Raw genomic sequence first — 19,720 nt, 5'->3', positions numbered from 1 at the left:
GAAAACGAAAGTGCATCTCTGTGGTTTGGATATTCCCCTCAATACAGGGGATGCCTGCTTCTTGCCCAGAAAAGCAACTCTGACCCTTAGTGTATTTTTAAAACAGGAAAATACAGTATTCAATGGATTCATGATCTAAGCACTCATCAGGGAAGTTGGACTTTCAAGTCTCTGCTTTAAGTCAGACAAGGAATTTAAACCCCTCTACAGTGAAGACAAATGCCAAATCAAGCCAGACTTAAGCATGTTGAGGAACATGCTTCCTCTCTTTAATGAATGGTGCCTAAATCCCATTATGATCCTAAGTGCCCATCTCAAAAAATGTTTCTGGGAAAAAAAAATGAATGAAACTCCACTAGACTATTTCATTTGACCATTTCATGCAAAGGATTTTGAAATATCTTTGAATGACTTGAAATGCAGAGCAAAAGGAAAGCAGACAAAGAAGGAAAGTAAAGGGTGATGGCTCGAGCATACCCCAGAAATTCCAGCAGGAGCAGCAGCAGCATACATTCCAGTGTCACATTTTTCCAAAATGCTCTCAAGCTAATGAGCCCTTCAGCAGCAGACAAGACAAGTTTTTTTCTAGAAAAGCACAGTTAATACATCTGGAACTGGAGTCACACACAGGCCAGAAGTTGGCACGCATAGCCAAAAAAACAGACTAAAGTTTTATCAGTGAATTGACTGCTCTGCTGAGCTCCATAACAGCACTGTGATAGAAAAATATGCTAAAGTTATTATTTAGTAAAGGGTAAAATTTAACATCAGGAGGGTCTAATAAATTATTCATGTGTAATAAAAGTACTAGCTATGAAAAAATTGACTCTTCCCAGCTGAATCAATTTAATACTACCTAAACAAATAACTATACTACAATTTAATAATTGTTTCTAGATAAATAATCTTTATGCACAGGGGAGCGATGATGAACAGGAAACTCTTCACTGCCTATTTCATCCAAGAGCTGTGTGGGGTGACTGCTTTTTCCCATTTTTGTAATCCATAACGTAAGGCTTTGAATCACAAGAGAGGGGAATTTCATCATCCACCATGTATGGGGAAAAACAGTCTCAAGGAATACAAAATTCAATCCCAGCAAAGAAACAAGTTAAACACAACACAAACGGCATCCAAAGCCACAGCAATCAGCACTAACTGGAGTACCACGAAGCAGTGAGTGCCAGGCTCCTCTTTCACCTGTGGAGTACAGTTAGTTAATCCTTCAGTCACACCCCACAGTGACCCAGGAGACCCAACATCAATTCTGGTTTTTTTTCACTGCACACTTTCTCATATGTGACAGCATTTATGGCACTTGATTTTCTTCCACATCCTGTTTCTGCTTGTTCATAGGCAAAGGAGCCATGCTGGTTTCTCACCTCTCAAATATTCAGTTTCCAGAAGCAGAGGGGATAGATGAGCAAACACATTAAAGAAATGCTCTGAGATCTAGGATTTGTAATTACTTGGGCACTGTGTGCCCAGCCACAGCCAATGATAAAGTGCATGTGAGGTGAGGCTGTGCTAACGGGCACCACACAAAATCAAGCCCTGAATACTCTCCATACAGAGGTACAAAGACCTCCATCACACTTTTTCTGCTCCTAGAAATTGCAACATCAACACAAGAGCATGATTCCCTCTAGCTTCTGCTTTTGGAGACACAAAGTTCACTCAGGAGAAGCCTCAGCTCCAACCACTGCACAGAAGAAAAGCAAACACCCGACAGTGGTGATGGGTTGTTCTTCCCACTAATTAACCAAGACCCACAAGATTGGAATGCCCTTAGGATACAGATTTCTCTTCAGCATTTTGCAGCTGACAAAAGCGCAAAGGTTATCTAATGGTTCACAAACAAGAGATTTCTAGATTGGATTTCCCAAAGAGCTTTAATTCCGAGCAAAGTGTACAACAAAATTAAATGAGGGGGGAAAAAAATGAAAAAAATTATGGCAAGAACACTACAAATAGAAAACGCATCTCCAACATTCCCTCAGAAAGGTTAAATAATTAAAAAGAAAGTCCAGAAATTTTAAAGCACTAAAATTAGTGCCACCAACATACCACACTCAGTTTCAGCTATCTTAAAACCTGGTTTGAAAGTCATGAACGTTGTGTTTGGTCTTAAAAGGTGTGGTCAGAAACTTCTAACACAGGACAACAAAGTGTTTAATAATATTAATGGGACTTAGTTGCAATATTCTAACTGATAATTCTAACTGAAGACTTTGGTATGCTTTTCTGAGTAATTAATGTCTTACCTGTAACATAGGAACCTTCACTGAAATAATAATTTTCTTTACAGTTATTCCAACCCTTAATCATCAGCTTCTAGCAGTCCAATGGTGAAGCTGAAAAACTCTATAGTGTTTTACTGATTGTTAATGTTCACACATGCTAGAAGTGGAATTTGTACTAGAAGGGGAGGCACAGCTGCCAGCTGCAGTCCATGAAAGAACTGTTTTAATAATACAGCCCACTTAGCAACAATAATAAGGGCCAGTGTTTTCAATTCACTCTCCCTGTCACAAGTGTGAAATTACAGAATGATTGGTACTGTAATTGGAAGTTCTCCTGTATTTCATAATACACTACTGAAGACATTGTCAGTCATTTGATTTAAGTAATATATCCTAATTTTTTTCTATGTATCTGCTAAATACAGCATTAAAATACCAAAAAGAAATATACCAGCTGGGAAATGGGAAGCTCTTTCCAGGAGGGCTTGGGATAACCTGCTGCTCTCTAGTTCATCATTTCCTGCTGCCAGGAAATGTACATATTTTTGTTTTTTTTCCCAGTGAACATTTCTTGTGTAACTCAATACAACCAATGTGGCATTGGACAACTGGAGGGAAAGTTACTTCCATCCACATGCAGACAGAGCCAATAAAGATGCACCCCAAAGCATTAAAAAGAGCAAGAAAAGCTTCATAGTTTATTTATAGTTTAACCATAAGAAAATAATTTTTCTAGTAACATCATTTGCCTCACTCAGCTGCTACCTGGCAATGTGGACACAAAGTAAGAGAACTTTACATAGATGAATACCCCACAAATCAGTTGAGTAAGAAAATGGGAACATCAACACACCTGAAAGCCATCCCAAGAAATGGCTCCTCTAAATGCACCCTCCAGCCCAGAACAGAGCCCTCTACAACTTGGAGCCAACAACAACCCCCACATTCCTGCAGAAGATCCCTGCATCAGACAGCCAAGGCTACCAACTGGAACCTGAATCCACATCCAAAACACTCCCCCAAAAAACAACCAACTGAAAAAAAAACAAAAGAAAAACCCAAGAGAAAAAGTTGCTTGCAGGATTGAAGCCAAACAATGCTACCTGGCCTGTTTGTTGACAGCATTGCAGTCCCAACACAGATGGAAGGCCAAACTTTGCTCTCCCCTTTCCACACCTGAGGAACTCAAAGGAAAATGTTCATTGCAATTACACACATAGTTCTCTTTACAACATAAGAATATTTAAGACTTCCTCTTTTGGGAGCACAAAGTTTTAAATCAGAAAAAAAAGGAATTGTGTGGATTTTTCTGAAAGGTTATTTAAGTCTTCACTGCTTCCTCATCTTCCAGAGCATCTACATGTTTATATTGTTTCCAGGCCTTCAAATTACATTGTTTGAGAATGGCTCCTAGTTGATTCCCGGGCCCCACTTCATATGTGTAAGGAAATTCTGTTCCTTGCTTTCTTTCGTACACTGAGTGCATGGTCTGCTCCCACAGAACAGGTGACACCACCTGCTTCACTAACAGCTTTTGAATATGCTTTGAATGCATGTACTTTTTGCCATCGACATTGGAATACACACAGAGCAGCGGTTTCTGAATTTCAATTGATTTTAGGACTTCAGCCAGTGGCTCTACTGCTGGTTCCATGAGGCTGGTATGAAAAGCCCCACTGACTGGAAGCATTTTTGTACGTTTAAAATAATATTTTCGGGCATTCTCCTGCAAAAACTCCAAAGCCTATAAAAGAGAGAGAGGAGTGAGTCTTGCACAACAAAGGTTTGCTCAGTCACCCCACAAGAATCACCTCATCAGACTTACTGTGATAAAGGTATTCCTTTCCCTACCAAACAACTCTACACATACCAGAAAAAAAAACAACCCACAGATCAAATACTTTTGTTTGGACAAACTAAGGCTGTACATAACACCCACACAGAAGTGCAAAGTAAAAGTTTTTGAAAAGTGAAATGCTCAGTTCAACTGAAGAAATAATTACTCTTGAAGCAATACCTGTAAGTGTCCTGCAATGACTCTGCTGTCTGGAAACAAATAGTTTGAAACTGTGCACACGGGGTTCTCTATACCCAGCGATTCACAGTGTTTACGGGCTTCCAGGCAGGCAAATTTGTAATTTGCCTCTCGCCGGCCGACAACCGAAAGCATTCCACTGGCGACAGCTTCCGACGCCTTTTGCATGGCTTCGGCGCGAACTTTCACCGCGTACAGCGCTACGGAGAGAAACAAATACTGCGTGAACGTGAGCGCGGGCACCTGCGCGCAAGAAATGGCAGTTGCTCACTCTCGTGAAACTCAATGCTTTTAATGCCGCATTACACATGTTAAAGCGAACAGTGGAAGAAGAAAGTAAAATCTGTTCTCTAATTAAAGATAAAAAGCGGGAGGGACACAGTGATAACAGGCAACGCTTTGGAAACAGCACGGGCTCGGGCTGGGAGATCCTAGCAGGGAGCTCCGCACGTTCCCCAGGCACCTTCAGCAAAGCCCAGGGCTCCAGCGAAGACCAGCGCCGCAAACTCCCCCACGCTGTAGCCGGCGGCCGCCACGCAGCGCTCCACGACCTACGGGGACACAGAGCCGAGTGCCGCCTCAGCCGCACCGCGAGCCAGGCCCGAGGCGCCGCCTACCCGATCCCCCGCGCCCAACGCGGCCCCCTCACTTTAGGCTGCAGGTGGTTGAGCTTCTCCACGGCGGCCAGGGAGGCGACGAACACGGCGGGCTGGCAGTGCTGGGTGCGGTCCAGCGCGTCCCGCGGCCCCTCCAGGCAGAGGGAGAGCAGGTCGTAGCCCAGCACCTTCTCGGCCAGGCGGTACATGTCCCGCACGCCGGGGTACTGCTGCAGCCCGCGGCACATCCCCACGAACTGGCTGCCCTGCCCGGGGAAGAGCAACACCGTGCCCTCCCGGGGGCACCGCCGCTCCCGCCTCGCCGCTGCCGCGCCCGGCTCCTCGGCCTCCACCGAGCTCTGCAGGAGGTCGCTCAGGGTCGCCGCCCGGTCCCCAGCGCCGGGGCGGGAGCTGTCCCACACCCGCGCAGCGTCGCGGAGGCCGCCGCGCCCGCTGCAGCCACCAAGCCGCCATGGCGCCGCGGCCCAGCCGCCCATGGCCGCCGCCCGGGAACGGGCGTTGCCACAGGAACGGGGCGGCCCCCGCCTGCAGCCGCTGCCGGGCCGGGCGCCGGCAAAGGGGACGGGAAGGGAGGGAGGGAACGAGAGAGGTCAGTCGGGCCCCGACGCTCGCCGCCCTCAACCCCGCGCGCCGCCCTGGGCCCGGTCTGCGCCAGGCGCCTCCACCAGCCCAGCGCTGATAGCCCGCCTCGGGGCGGGGGATCGGGGGCGGCGCTTTGGTGCTCCGGCGGAGTAGGCACGACTAGCGGCAGCAGCAGTAGAGGAGGAGGAGGTAACGCCGGTGCGGGACGGGACGGGACGGGACGGGACGGGACGGCGAGCCCGAGGGGAGACGCAGCCCCGCAGCGGGGTTCGGATGCCTCGGCCGAGGGGCCGCCCGCCCCAGCCCCCGCGCGGGCCCCGGTTGTTCCGGAGCGCTGCCGCCGCCGGGACCCCGCCGCGCCCCGCGGGCGCCCTCGGCTCGGGTTGAGGGCGGCGATCCTGCTCTCTGCTGGCGGCGACAGCCCCGTGCAGCAGCCGCGGGTCCGCCGGGCAGGGGGATGCATGGAGACCGGCGGGGCGATACCGCGCCGCCGCTCACGGGCGAAGACGTCTTGGTCAAACACAGCTTTTCCGTGCCGCTGTTTAGCGCGGAAAGTGCTTATAATAATAATCATCATCATCATCATCATCCCAAGCTAGGGAGCTTATTCTAAATTTTAATCCGGTACATGAGTTTTTCAGTGGTTGACAGCTGTGCGCACACAGTAGAAAGGCAAATCCTGTTCCTCTGGTCTCTCAGAACACCGCACACGCGGTACATTCGCTCTCAGCACTCGGAAGTTTTCATGCTGCTGTTTAACTAAGGTATCTTCCTTCCTTCAGGGTCACCGAGGAACATTTCTTTAAGAGTGAAAGTGCTTTGGTTTCAGTTCTGAGTTTTTGAGTGATGCTTGTAAATCAGCCCAAAATGCACTATGATATAATTTGAGCGTTCAACGACAAGATTATTTTTTAAAAAGCAAAAGTTGTTGTGCTGAAGTTGTAATTGTGTAACGACTTTGCATGAAGTAAGGTTATGAAACAGTATCAAGCATTGAGTCAGAGCAGCTCAGTGAAAGAGACTGTAATAAGTACAGTTTGGGAGCAGAAAAATATGTCACAGTAGCAGGAAATTATGTTGACTTTATTTTGGCGAATTCGAAAGGACTTTGGCCAATTCAAAAGGATCTCACTTTTCTATCCTCTGTGCTATTTTGTAAGATGATTTCTTCCATTTGTGTCAGCCTTCAGGTAAAAAAAACATAAGTGAGTTGCTCAAGTTAGCTGAAATATATGGGCAGTAACATAGGAGATATAAAACATATATGTGACCATATCCCAGCCCATGGCTGCCTCTATTGTAACATAAGCGTCAATGAGAATAGATTGAGCAGTAAATGGCAAATTCTCCCAGCAAAGATTTTGCTTCAGTATGCATTTCAGTTCCTGTATGTGAATAAATCATAGATTTATTTGCACAGCTTGTGCTCTGCCACTTCAAAAGAAGTGTAACCTGGGGAGTGACATTTTTTGTTTCCATCTGTACACCTTGCATCACAGTCTTCAATAAATACCGTAATTTTTTTGAAATTCTAAATACATATTATAAACATATATTATACACTTATTAGATATTTATATTCTATTTATATTCTATACCATTTCTTGTTTGAAGTGTCTCGATTATTTGAGATTAGATAGGAAAGATAAGCCTGACTTTTTTTTTTTTTCTTTTGTGGTAGTTGTATTCTTTGTCATAGACTGTGATATAAATTTTATTTCAGTGTTGCAGTTTCCCAGGAATTTAAACCATAACACACATAAATAGTTTATCAATATAAATTATGTTATCTTTAATTTTTCAGACATCTATCTTTGTAAGCCTTCCTTCTGGGGAAAATTTGCATGCTGCCTCTCAGACCTGGGCAGAGCCTTATTTGCCCTTAAAAAATGTCTGGTAAAGGATGAGAGGGAGATTATGTATCTTGGGAACCCCCTTCCATGGTATGGTCCCAGCTTTGTCAGTCCATCTCCAAACACTGGGCACTGGGAACCGAAGGGCTGCCAGGGTGATTTAGCTCTGCAGGGAGATTTTCCTTTGTGTTTTTAATGTGATTTGTAAGCCCCATGTGACTGGGTAGTCAGCCCCAAGCTACACAAGAATGGAACTAGTCAGAAGTTTTATCAGCACAGGGGTATAAGAAAATGGGATGAAAGCAGTTCTCATTTCCTACCTTCCTTTTTCCTGCTGACAGAGTGCCCCAAGGAAGGAAAGGCACCTGTCTTTCAGAGACCTTCTCAAGGCAAAGAAGTTTTAGTTCATTTTTCATCAGGCTGATGCAACCCAGCTATCTGTCATGATATATCTAATCCCACTTACAGTGCACCCCATCCCTTTACTTGGGTGCACAGTGTTTTTTCTGGAAGGAGGACACAGAAAGCTTCTGTTAGTTTTTTCTTCATGTTATGTCACTGTAGAAAAACAACAGAGAGAAGCCCATTAGGCAGCAAGTCTAACTATTGGGGTTTTTTTCCCCCTTTATTTCTCCTTTTACTTTATGAAGCTGGAACCAACTTTGGGTAAGTCAGATGTTTTGAATACCTAGAATAATTATTTTAACATGTATGTAAAGCAAAGTGGCCTATTGCAGCCCTCACTGCACTGCTGAAACTGCCTGAAGTCACACTAGGGATAAAAAGAAAAGAGACAGCATGATGAGGAATATCTTGCAGGGCAGAGATAAGAAGTAGAAAAAGAAGTAAACAAGTTAAGTGTGTGTGAGAAGAAAATATTTCCAACCTTGGTGGTTCTTAGAGGCAGATATCTGCTGGGTACGCTGCAGATATCATTCACAGACATCCAGCATTCCTCAGTATGAAAATGAGGGTGCAAGAATATTGTGCAACTCACCCTGGAGCTTGGGAAAGCAGTTATTACTTCTAGGTTGAGTAATACTGCTGCAACCAGTGGGGCTGTTTTACCAAGTCTGTGGTGTGTAAGTTCTCACCAATTCATTTCAGATCATCAGCACTGAAATGAAGGCAGGGCTGATGAACCGCTGTGCTTACATTACTTTTAGAAAATGTACAGAGTGTTCTGTAAACAGCTCTTGTACTGCACAGGTAAACAAACACTGCAGCACTGGCCAACGCAGAGACTCTCCAGTGCATCCTTGCATTTTACTTATTCTCTTGCTAAAGACCTACATCAGGTAACCAGAGACAGACAGCTACAGGATGTAGCTTCTTCCATGTTGTTTTCTGAGTTACCTATATTTTTTATGGAAAGTTGATATTTCTTGGGAATGAAAACAGAGGAACTCCCACTGCTGATGGGACAGCTGTGGTCTTGCTGCCAGCATGTCTTGCTGCATGGTTTTGTCCCTCCTTCTCCTTGTAAGACAGAGTATTTTGCCATGCTTGGGAAGTCCTGAGAGATACTACTGGAAAATACAGCACATAATTAATTAGTAGTAATAGTAGTTAAAAGACTGAGGCACCAACATTCAATTCCAGGCAGTATGTTCAATCTGTTAATTTCTATTTCCCCCCCTTTGCTGTGTCTTCACTTCTCTCATATCTTTGCTTTCCCTGTTTTGTGCCCTCCCTGTTTCTGTCTTCTCCCTGTTTGCTTGCCTGATTTTCTTTCTCTTAAGAATTATTTCAGTGTTCTTCCCCCAACAAGCATGGGTACTTACTCACTAATGACTGCCACAGAGCAATATTGTTTTAATTTTATAGTATTTAGCACTTTCAATTTACAGAACACTTTGAGATTTTGTTCCCTGGGAACAGAACCCTGACAAAATCCAGTTGCTGAACGCTGCAAGGAAACCACCTTTATATTGGTAGCATCCAAATAAAGCATTAGGTCTTCTGGGTTCTTGCTTATCACTTTTGAAAAAATAGTATTTGGCAGCCACGCTGGAGTTGCATGTATCACAGCATGTGTAGAGAGGTAAGCCTGGCCTCCCTGTAGGCAAAGCAAAAAGGTTAAAAAGTGAGATCTTACTAATTTTCAATTTCTAACTTAACCTTTGGGAATTACTCATCTGAAGGCAGCCAAAGAGAATCATTGTGCTCAAAGCTCTTGTTCCCATCTCACCTTGTTGTTGCTTCACATCCCAGTAAAAGCAGAGCCTTTCATGCTGTCGGTGGGTATGACAAGTAGTGCACACAGCAGCTGACAGCCTGCTTCCTTGGGAAATAACAGCACAGCTCTAAGTGCAGGAGAACTGGTGAACTCCTCTGGTCCACTTAAGATGCTTCCTCATAAGTAGAATCCAATAGGCAGAACTATAGCAGCAATGAGCCCTACAGATTTTTCCTCCCTCCCTAATTGATCCTATCACAGCAGAGTATCACATTGTCCTCCCCTTTCTCCTCCTCCTCAGCCTCAGTTCTGAATTCTTCCCTCTGCTTTTTTTTTTTCACCCATTTTTGCTCTGTTTTTGACCTTGACTCGTATCTCTGGTGGCTTTTCCTGCTGCCTTTTTTGTGTATATTTCTATTCATTGCCTACTTCCCCCAGGCCCTCAGCCCAGGCCTAGTGCCCTTTGTTGTTTACCCCATCAACTTTTCTCATCCTGTGTGCCTTACCAGTCCCTCCATGGTCAGTTTGCCTTCAAAACTCTACTCTGCTTCTATCACCAGGATTTCTCTCGATCCTGTGCAGACTGCATTGTGGTCCCAGCCACTGAAATCTCACATTTAATCTGTGTGGGCAGAGCCCTGAGTGCAGGGATAAAAACCATAATGCAAGAACTCCCTTGCTACCCAAGCTTACCCTGATCTCCAGACAGAAATTCACTGCATCAGCTGTGACATTGCAACCTCATCTGTGCCATTTCCTATCAGTTAAAACACATCTATCACAAGTAAGATTTCCTCTTCCCCACTCCCTACCTCCTCATCCCAGCAACCATGACTATAGCAATAGAAGCTTTGAAATCCAGGGAAAGACAACAGCCAGGACAGTATCAATATGGCACTTTTTTCTGAAAAGTGTCTGAAATGCTCATTGATCTAAAACCTTATTTTCTCTCCTGGGCCTTCTGCAGTTGTTCTTTCCCCACTGCTGCAATCTCTCATAATCTCTCTCTGCAGACCAGATGAACAGGAATTGGGTGTATTTGCCTACTGTATATTTGAAAAAATATCTTTCAGTTCTGCCCTTTTTTTTAATTGTAGCTCTAATATTTACATTTCAGTAAACTAAGCAGAGCTCTTCTGTAGCATCTGGCTTTTGGCCAGAAAATCTGAAGCTTTTTCCTCTTTCCTTGCTCGCTGGTTTTCCTGCTGCCTGTACCCTAACTAAAGCAGCATGGTCTAGCAGAGCAAGGCCCTTAGCCCTACTTCTGCAGGCAAATTTAATGAGCTTGGCAGCTACAATTGCTGCAACTGATTGAATGCTTCATGAAGGAGCCAAAGGTGTACTCCCCATGTGTCCAGATTGCCTTCCTTGTTTAGCAAAACATTGTTTAAGTACTTACCTTCTTATTGTCTTCCCTGGTGTTTGTTTTCCAATGCACTTTCTCAAGTGTCTGCTACCTATTCACATCCTTCTGGCTCCCACTGAGCATCCTGCAGACAACATCTCACATTCTTCAGCTTGAGCACAGGAAAGCACATGCTCTTTTCTTCCTTGGCTCTGCCATTTCATTGAGGGAATGGGCTTTCGGGTGAATACAGAAATACACACTTCTTACTACATTTATTTATTTTTCAAGTGCAGTTCACGTAACATTAAACTGCATTATTCCTCTGCCATACTTATGGGTGAGGATATTTCTGTAGGTAAAATTCAGTAATCTTCATGCACTCAGCTGAGAGAGAAGTAAAAGCCCCACTTCTTAGCAGCTCTCCCCTCCCCAGGGGAGGATTCCTTTACAGGTGTATTGGTACAAGATCCATTAATTTCAGCTGCAGTCTCTCTCAATGACAACACTAGGCTGTGGATCAGATCTGACATGCCTGTTTTTAAAATCTGTTAAAAATGGAAACTTCTGCAGTTGCATTTTGAAAGTTCTCTGCCAATCAGTGTTTGGTTTTGTTTCAGGTTCACTGTCTCAATGGAAGTGGTACCAGCCTGGGCCCCAGCAGTAGGTTTCATGCTCCTGCCACATGCAGGAGGATTTTTAGGAAGCAGTATAACCAAAAGAGAAATCCCAACATGGTACGAAACTCTGCAGAAGCCATCCTGGTGTCCACCTAACTGGGTGTTTGCTCCTGTTTGGGGAACTCTCTATACATCTATGGGGTATGTTTTTTCACATTGTATTAAGGCACTGACCTGATCTCAAAGTTGCTTTTGGTATGATGCTGTACCAGAGGATATGACTGTACTCCTGTGGCTGTATGTTTGTAAGAAACTATGTCCAGCTGCATGTTTAACAGGTAAAAAAAAGTTTTGGGAGCTGTGTGTGGGCTTGATAGGACATTTTGTATGCAGAAGTATCCATATCAAAATCAGGAGCTTGAAAATCTGCCATTAATGTGCTTTACTTACTCATTCTGAGGGGAAGACCTGCCAAGCTGGAAACACTGGGGTAAGGCAGAACTGGGATTTCTTCTAAGTATGTCCTTCAGTAGTTTTAGGAAAATTTAAAAAAAGGGGTGGGGGAAATTAGGATAGAACTGTTCTAACAGAACTGAATAGGGCAATGGATGAAAATGCTGGGTTGGCACTTCCATGGTCCCTCCCCACCGGTATTCTTTCTTTCTTTCTCCTAATACATATACTTTTTAACTTATTTAAGTGCAATATCTGTGTATTTGAAGAGTTAACATTTGAATGAGATCATTACTGACCTGTGAATAAAAACATGCCTTTTATCAAGGAGAAAAGAGCTGGGTGGCTTTCCCAATTTCCTTCAAGTTGATTGCACAATGTATAACCCTGTTTCTAGATTTCTCACCACAAATCTGGGTAGCAAGTTAAATAGCTTAAAAAAGTCCAGATTGTGACAGCTTATCAATTATTTTGGTAATAGCAAAATCAGTGTAGCCTAAGGTGGATAGTCTTGGTTATGTATTATACATTCAGCATAGTGAAAAGTTCATACTTAGTAACAGCCTTCTCTAATCCGTCATGCACACACATTCCTTGAATGACCAAGACATTTAATTTCTCAAGAATCTCTTAAATATATGGAAAGCAACAAATAATTAAAAGCAAGATTTAATAAGCTTACCTGCCTTTCGTGACAGTTAACTTCCTAGATTTGTGCACCATAATCTTGGTCTGAAGTTGAAGTTAGATGTGTGAACAAGTGCAAGTCCTCGCTGTGCTCTGGAAATCACTTAGGAAACTGAAGTTTCTAATGCTTACCCTGCCACAACTTTCTTTTGTTTTCATTATTCTCTGCAATCAAACTGCCAAAATAGCAAAGCTGCATTGTTCAGTCTTTGTCAAAGTGACAAATGAAAGTGGCTACAGAGCTCCTCATACACAATTCTGCTTTGGGAACCCACTCAATGCCACTCATTTAATCCACTTCAAAAGTGGGTTTTATTTTATTTTAATTAATCTTTGAAATACCATGTTCCAGTATTAAAACAAAGTTCCTTTGCTATTTGCATCTTAGAATTATTTCCATTTCAACATGGCATTCTTTTTTAAGACCAAAATGCAGTAGGTTATCTGTTTCTATGCACTTAAAAGTGAGAATTCAGACATGACTGGAATTTTTCTCTCTCCATGTTGTTATCCAGAGCAGCTGATGAAGCTTGTGGTGTCAGTTACTTTGCCAAGATAGTAAGGCCTAGATATCTAAATCTTCTAAATTAATCCAGATCCTGGCACTTAAGTTATTTTATTGATCAAGAAGGTGTGATAGTTTTAAACAGTGTAGTGAATGACACATCCCCTTTGCTTTTGCAGATACGGCTCCTACCTGGTGTGGAAGGAACTGGGGGGCTTCAGTGAAAAGTCAGTGGTTCCTCTGGGTCTGTATGCGGGGAACCTGGCATTAAACTGGGCATGGACTCCAATATTTTTTGGAGCCCACAAAATGGGATGGGTAAGTGGAACACTTAAGTTTCTGAACCAAAGGCTTCTACTCTTACTTGCAAGGTATTAGCATGAAAGATTTGTGTCATAATCTTTTCTCCCTGAAAATGGCTCTGAATACAAAATATGGCTTGCAGAACTTTTAAAAAATTCTCTTTAATGCATGCCAGCATCCACATGAGAGAATTTACAGTTCTAGACCACCCTTAAATTGATAGACTTCAAGCAGCTTTCTGCCAGCCTTTGGTAAGAGCTTTGTGTGATTAGAAGATGTAAACATTTATGCCTTATTGCAATTCCTAGGTCTCTCTGGCAAACAGCAGTGATAAGCAGCTTATTACAACATTATTCAGGTGATCAACACCCCTTTTAGAAACGACTCATTTTCTGCAGCTCTCTGAAGAGAAACAGCTCAATTATTCTCAAAAATAAGAATTGGTAATAAAAAATATAAAATATTTGCCTGGTTCTCTAGCTGTACATGCAATGCTGTAACAGGGAAAGACTCTGCCATCCATCACAGATTCATTCACAGTTCATCTCTTCAGGTGACATGAACAAACTGGACAGGTTTGCTTGCTCCAAGTCACTTTGGGAAGTGTCTCACTGTCCACTAAAGAGGGTATGAGTGAGAGAGACTTCATTTTCCCTCTCTGCTCCCAGCTGTAATGAATGCCCTTTCTTGTACTTGTATTGTTTTATGACTTGAAGTGGTTTGCAACTCAGCAGAAAGCTATCATCTTTTTCTGTTGGCTGATTTTTTGGGAAGGATTTAACTCCCAGAGGGATAGAACAGGTGCCAGAGCCAGGTGGAAAGAGTGCCACACAGGAAATGCAACAAGTAAAAATAACACTAACCACCTTTTGTGTTTCAGGGGTTGGTGACTCTCCTGCTTACAACTGGTACAGCAACAGCTACCACTGCTTCCTGGTATAACATCAACAAAACAGCAGCTTATTTGATGGTTCCTTATTTAGCTTGGCTAAGCTTGGCTTCTGCACTCAATTATCAGATCTGGAAAGACAATCACAGCAAGAAAAAACCTGAATAAGCAGTTTTCAGCCCAAACCATTTTTTTTCCCCAATTATTTTTTATATAAAGTTATGGCCTTATTTTATTTTTAGCTGAACTACTTCTACCATTACTTTGGTAACTACAAGTTGACAAAACAAATACAACTTTATTAGGCAAGCCACAATGGAGTGTATGTCTGACTGGGTTTTATAGCAAACTAAAAGAAAGTCTTGATTGAAAAGTAGTAAGTGCCATATTCTGGTGTTGTATGTTGCATAACAACACCATTTTAACCATTACCAGAAGAAAGTAGGAACTCAAACTTCCTTATGTTCAGAGGAAGAAATCCAGCCACACACTAACGCAGTTTCCAGAAAGGTGACAGGCATGATTGTGGCCTGAATCTTTCATATATTTACCACTAGGCACAGTGCTTTTGTGCTATGATGTGTCCCACTACAGTCACCAGATATTTGTCTTCTGGCCATTGTTTTCCAGAAATGTTTAAGACAAGCTCTTTTTAACAATTTGTGCCTTCTGACTTTGAAGAACTGTACATGCATTCAGCTAAATTCATTAAACTACACATAACCTTGTTCCTTGCTGATATAGTTTTAAATTGTTTTGAGCAGAACACTGAAGGCAGCAGGATGCTAAAGCCTCAAAGACAGCCCCTTCATCACTTTTCCTCACTTTTGCAATGGCTAACACAAACCAGGAAATTCAGAGCACTGCAATGTAAAGAAACTGTGAGAACCCAGTCACAACATTTCTTTAACCAAATTTAAGGAATCCAAACATCTGAGCAGAGGGCCAGCATGGTGTGAGCATCACTTCTGGTTGTGCAACCCTGCTCTCCCTTCTGTCCCACTTGCACAGCAGTTGGATTTTCCCGAGTTTATTTCTCCAGCCTATTTCTCCAGTTTATTTCTCCAGTGCCAGTCAGTGGAACAAAGCAGGTTCCTGCAGACTAGCCTGAAATAGCCTGAGATATTCCTTCATGTTCCTTATCATGAGGGATAACATGCTACATGTTTGCAAAGTTTAAAGCAAGGTTTAGAACAGTTACACAATTTTATAACTACTTTCCTCTCAAGCACATTCTAATTGCTGCAAACTAGCTTAAATAATTACTACCCATACAATATGTATGTCATGCCAGACAGAATTTTTTGCAGCTTGCACATAAAATTGCTGAACTTCAGGCAAGTGACCCTGATTTGAGGAAAGATTAGGAATGATTAATTTCAAATGAGCACCCCACTGCTGTCGCCCTGCAAACTCAGCTTCTGAGCTTGCTGACATGGTTTTCTAAAGACCTCAGGATAGTAACTGTAAACATAGATATGTGTACATTCTTTCTGTTACATCTCTTGTGATGGGCATCTCTCATGGCCAGCGCAGTGAGAAAGTGTTATCCTGACCATGCAATCCCTGGCCATGGTCAGAAGCCTATAAATCCTGGGAGGAAAAATAAACTCTCTCCTTTTCACCACACCTCAACCTGTGTCCATGTGATCTACTCATCTTCAGCGGCAACACACTGCCAAATACTCTCTCTTAGGCCCTAGACTTTGAAGTCCAAAGACTGTTTGGACTTCTAGCAGAGTTTTCAAAATTCCTTTAATTTCTTTCAGCTTATGCATTCCTGTGCTGTTCCAGACATTGCCTCCTGCTGACTTCCTCAAAAATCTGGTTTCTTTAAGGGGCAGGCCAAAGATGACAGCCAGCAGTACAAGTTCTTAAATGCAGCAGGGTTTGTTTCTCTTATGTTAAATAGGAAAAATGGGAAGATCTGTAAAATCTTTTGTGGATGATATCCTGATCTGTGCATCAGAAAAGACTCACTTGGACATCACTGTTAAAAGAACCATTGAAGCCATAGAGAAAGCAGAATTCGAGATTCTTGAAGACAACGTGCAGTACACCAGCCCATTGACTTACTTCAGACTCCAGATTTGTGAGAAGACCATCGTACCCCATCAACTGACCATCCGAGATGACACAAAAACCTGAGAGACTTACACAGTTTATGTGGGTCCATCAGCTGGATACATCCCCTGGTAGGGACTACAATAAAGGACCTTGCCCCCCTGTACCATCTTCTCTGTGGCAGCGGAGATGTGGATTCTCCACTCACTCTCACATCAGAAGCCTGAGATAACATCACCAAAATCCAAGAAGCCCTGTCTTCATGCCAAGCCCATCACTTTGAGCCCAGCCTGCCTTTCCAGTTTGTCATTTTAGATAAGGCCCCCTGTTTCTACAGGTTGAATGGGATCCTCAACTCAGAGACCCTTTATTGATATTTGAATGGATCTTTACAAGCAATCAACCTATAAAAACAATTACCACCTTTCAAGAAATAATGGCACATCTAATTAAAAAGGTCAGAACTAGCCTCCGCTCTTTTGCAGGGTGTGAGTTTACATTAATATACTTTCCACTGACTACTGGGGATCTGGAGCATATGCTCCATCCAAGTGAAAGCCTCCAGTTCGCCCTGGATAGCTATACAGGACAAATTTCCATTCACATGCCAAAGCATAGACTTTTTAATTGTGATTCACCCTTTAATCAGATCCCAAAATTAAACCAAAGTAGGACCCCCTCCCAAAGCTCTAACAGTTTTTACAGATGGCTCAGCGTCATCCCACAAGTCAGTAATGACTTGGAAGGATCCCAAGACCCAGAAATGGGAGACTGATGTCCAAGTAGTGGAGGGATCTCCACAGATTGCCAAGTTAGCAGCTGTCATCAGAGCCTTTGAGAAATTCAGAGATGAACTCTTTAATCCACAGAGTCAGCTTACGTTGTTGCCATAGCTTTGAGGGCTGAACATGCTTTTCTCAAGGAGGTCTCCAATCCAAACCTATACCAATTGATTTCGGCATTAAATGGTTTAATCTCCCACAGAAAGCAACCTTATCATATTATGCATGTTAGGTCACGCACCGACCTGCCAGGTGCCATCACAGAAGGGAACAAGAAGGCAGATGTGTTGGTCATGTTGGCAGAGACTGCTAACATCCCTGACACCTTTGCCCAGGTGAAGCTGTCACATGCATTTTATCATCAAAATGTACCTGCCCTCATCAGAATGTTCAAGCTCTTAAAATATCAAGCGAAAGCTATTGTCGCAATGTGCCTAAACTGCCAAAATTGCCATATACCATGTATGGGTATCATGGTTAACCCCCAGGGCCTGAACAGCTGTCAATTGTGGCAGACTGACGTGACTCACTTCCCATCCTTTGGAAAGACAAAGGGGAGAGGAACAACACAGTCCCCCCCTTTCACCTTAAAGCTAACAAACTTTGCTTATATTCTCTATCAGAAGCCCTATCCTTGTCCAAAGATGAAATTTATCTACATTGATGCAGCCCTCACTGAGCCACATGCCTTCGGCTGGGTTGTCCCACAGCCTAGCCATAATGTTTGGGTGACCTTAGCAAAGACACTAAAACAAGATAACTTGTGCCTGTCTTCTGCCTTATGCGAGGCAGACACCCTGGTTCAGGAGCAGCACGGTGGCCATGCCCAGGCCACTCAGTCCATTTGCACACAACATCAATGTGATGGATGGCAGAAATGGCATTTATTGCTGAAGAATGACACTTTATAACCTAGGTTCACAGTGTTACTCCCATCTGCTTTCATCACAGCTATGTGCTATTGGCTAATTACAGGGGTCATTACCATAACTAAGGAGGAGGGGGGTGACTATCTTTCCATTACATCCCGATATCTTCCGAGTGCTGGGCCCTAGCTTCTCACACCTGTCCATGGGCAGCCTAGACAACCCACTTTCCATGTGTCTGGTAGGGATTCCCTTGGTATGAATGGCCCATCACCAACTCAGATCCCCTCTGCACCACAAGAGGCCCAATCCAGTAGACACTTGGGACGAGTGGACAAGGATTCTGCCACATGCTCCAGAGGAACCCCAAGAACTAGATTTGCTGGGGTACTCCAAAGCAACATGCTGTGTCAAATTTTACTTTAGACAAACACATCACCATTGGCCAGAAACTGACCAGGCAAAAAACACATACAGAAAAGACATATCACCAATTAACAAAGCCTATAATAATCTAAATTGGTGTAATTACACCAGTTGCATACTCTCTGTGTCCTCACTCCACCCTAAAGTGTTGCCCTGGGGAATGTTTCTTATCTGTGGTGACTGAGTATGGGCTGGGATCCCCTTGTGTCTCCAGGGGTGTCCCTGTAGCCTTGGCAAACTTTCTACCCTCACTCCAAATATCACATTATTACATGATTGGAAAGAAAAGAGAATTGACACACCAAAAGAGACCCTATTCAGAATCTGATCAAAAGTGCGACAGCAAAATTTAAAACTGAAACACAGGAAAGCGAGTTGCGGTTTCCCTGATTCTCCCTTGGGTAGGTGCAGCTAAAGCCCTTGGTGAGCTAAATCACCTGGGGTGTTGGCTTAGCAAGTAGGTCAATGCAACATCTGCTGCTGAGAGATCTTTTAAGGGATGAGGAGACTACCAGACATGCATCCCTACAAAATCAAGCAGCAATTGACTTCCTACTACTTGCCCATGGACATGGCTGCCAGGACTTTGAGGGGGTGTGCTGCTTCAACCTCTCTTTGTGCTCAAAATTCATCCACACCAACATCCAGAAACTGAAGGAACAAGTAAAGGGCATAAAAGTAGAAAACCCAGACTGTCAATGAACTTTTCACACAATGGGGATTAACAGGATGGGTTTAATCTTTAGTTAATGGAATTTTGTGGATTTTTGTTCTGATCCTTATTGTGTTACTTTTGTTCTCCTGTGTTGTATGTTGCTGTAGGAGTTGTTAAGAAGGCCTTTTTACTAAATACATAAGGGGGAGTTGTGGAGGCAGGTCAGTCTGCCAAGGCCTTCCCTTGGAGGAATGTGCCCTGGGGGAGCTGTGACAAGCTTATCCCAAACCTCTCCTGGAGAGATACCCCTTTGATGGGACCATCCTCTCTTCTCATTGTGAGGTATCCCACCATGCCTTGATGACTGTATTGGTCCTTTGTAGCCAATTGGTTTTCCCCCCTGGTACAACCCTGGCCTTCCCCCATAAAAACCCCAGCTTCTGCCCAGTTCAGCAGGGAGCTGCCATCCCAATAGACAGACAGCTCCTGTCTGTCTATCTCTGAGTTGGCCTGGGATAACCTTGAAAGCAGAGCTGAAATCACTTGCAGCCACAGGCTGCCCTTTGCTGAGGTTACCTGGTGGCCAGGTATCACCAGAGACCTCCCTGTGAAGGCT

General features: G+C 43.6%; 2 protein-coding genes across 2 annotated transcripts; one reads left to right on the top strand and one right to left on the bottom strand.

Annotated features, from left to right (window-relative positions):
- Positions 1-1,873: 1,873 nt before the first annotated feature.
- Positions 1,874-5,529, bottom strand: MCAT (malonyl-CoA-acyl carrier protein transacylase). The gene is made up of 4 exons (XM_015628005.3): positions 4,928-5,529; positions 4,742-4,829; positions 4,261-4,478; positions 1,874-3,987 (listed from the first exon to the last, which is right to left on the bottom strand). The coding sequence occupies exons 1-4, from the start codon at positions 5,369-5,371 to the stop codon at positions 3,565-3,567; spliced, it is 1,173 nt and encodes a 390-aa protein (XP_015483491.1). The 5' UTR covers positions 5,372-5,529; the 3' UTR covers positions 1,874-3,564.
- A 43-nt stretch (positions 5,530-5,572) lies between these two features.
- TSPO (translocator protein) lies at positions 5,573-15,039 on the top strand. The gene is made up of 4 exons (XM_015628006.3): positions 5,573-5,666; positions 11,475-11,675; positions 13,299-13,437; positions 14,303-15,039. The coding sequence occupies exons 2-4, from the start codon at positions 11,488-11,490 to the stop codon at positions 14,477-14,479; spliced, it is 504 nt and encodes a 167-aa protein (XP_015483492.1). The 5' UTR covers positions 5,573-5,666; positions 11,475-11,487; the 3' UTR covers positions 14,480-15,039.
- The last annotated feature ends 4,681 nt before the right edge of the window (positions 15,040-19,720 follow it).

Source organism: Parus major, chromosome 1A (genome assembly GCF_001522545.3).
Source record: "Parus major isolate Abel chromosome 1A, Parus_major1.1, whole genome shotgun sequence".
Lineage (NCBI taxonomy): Eukaryota > Metazoa > Chordata > Aves > Passeriformes > Paridae > Parus > Parus major.
The sequence above is the reverse complement of the archived record's forward strand: the minus strand, read 5'-3'. Positions and strand labels throughout refer to the sequence as shown.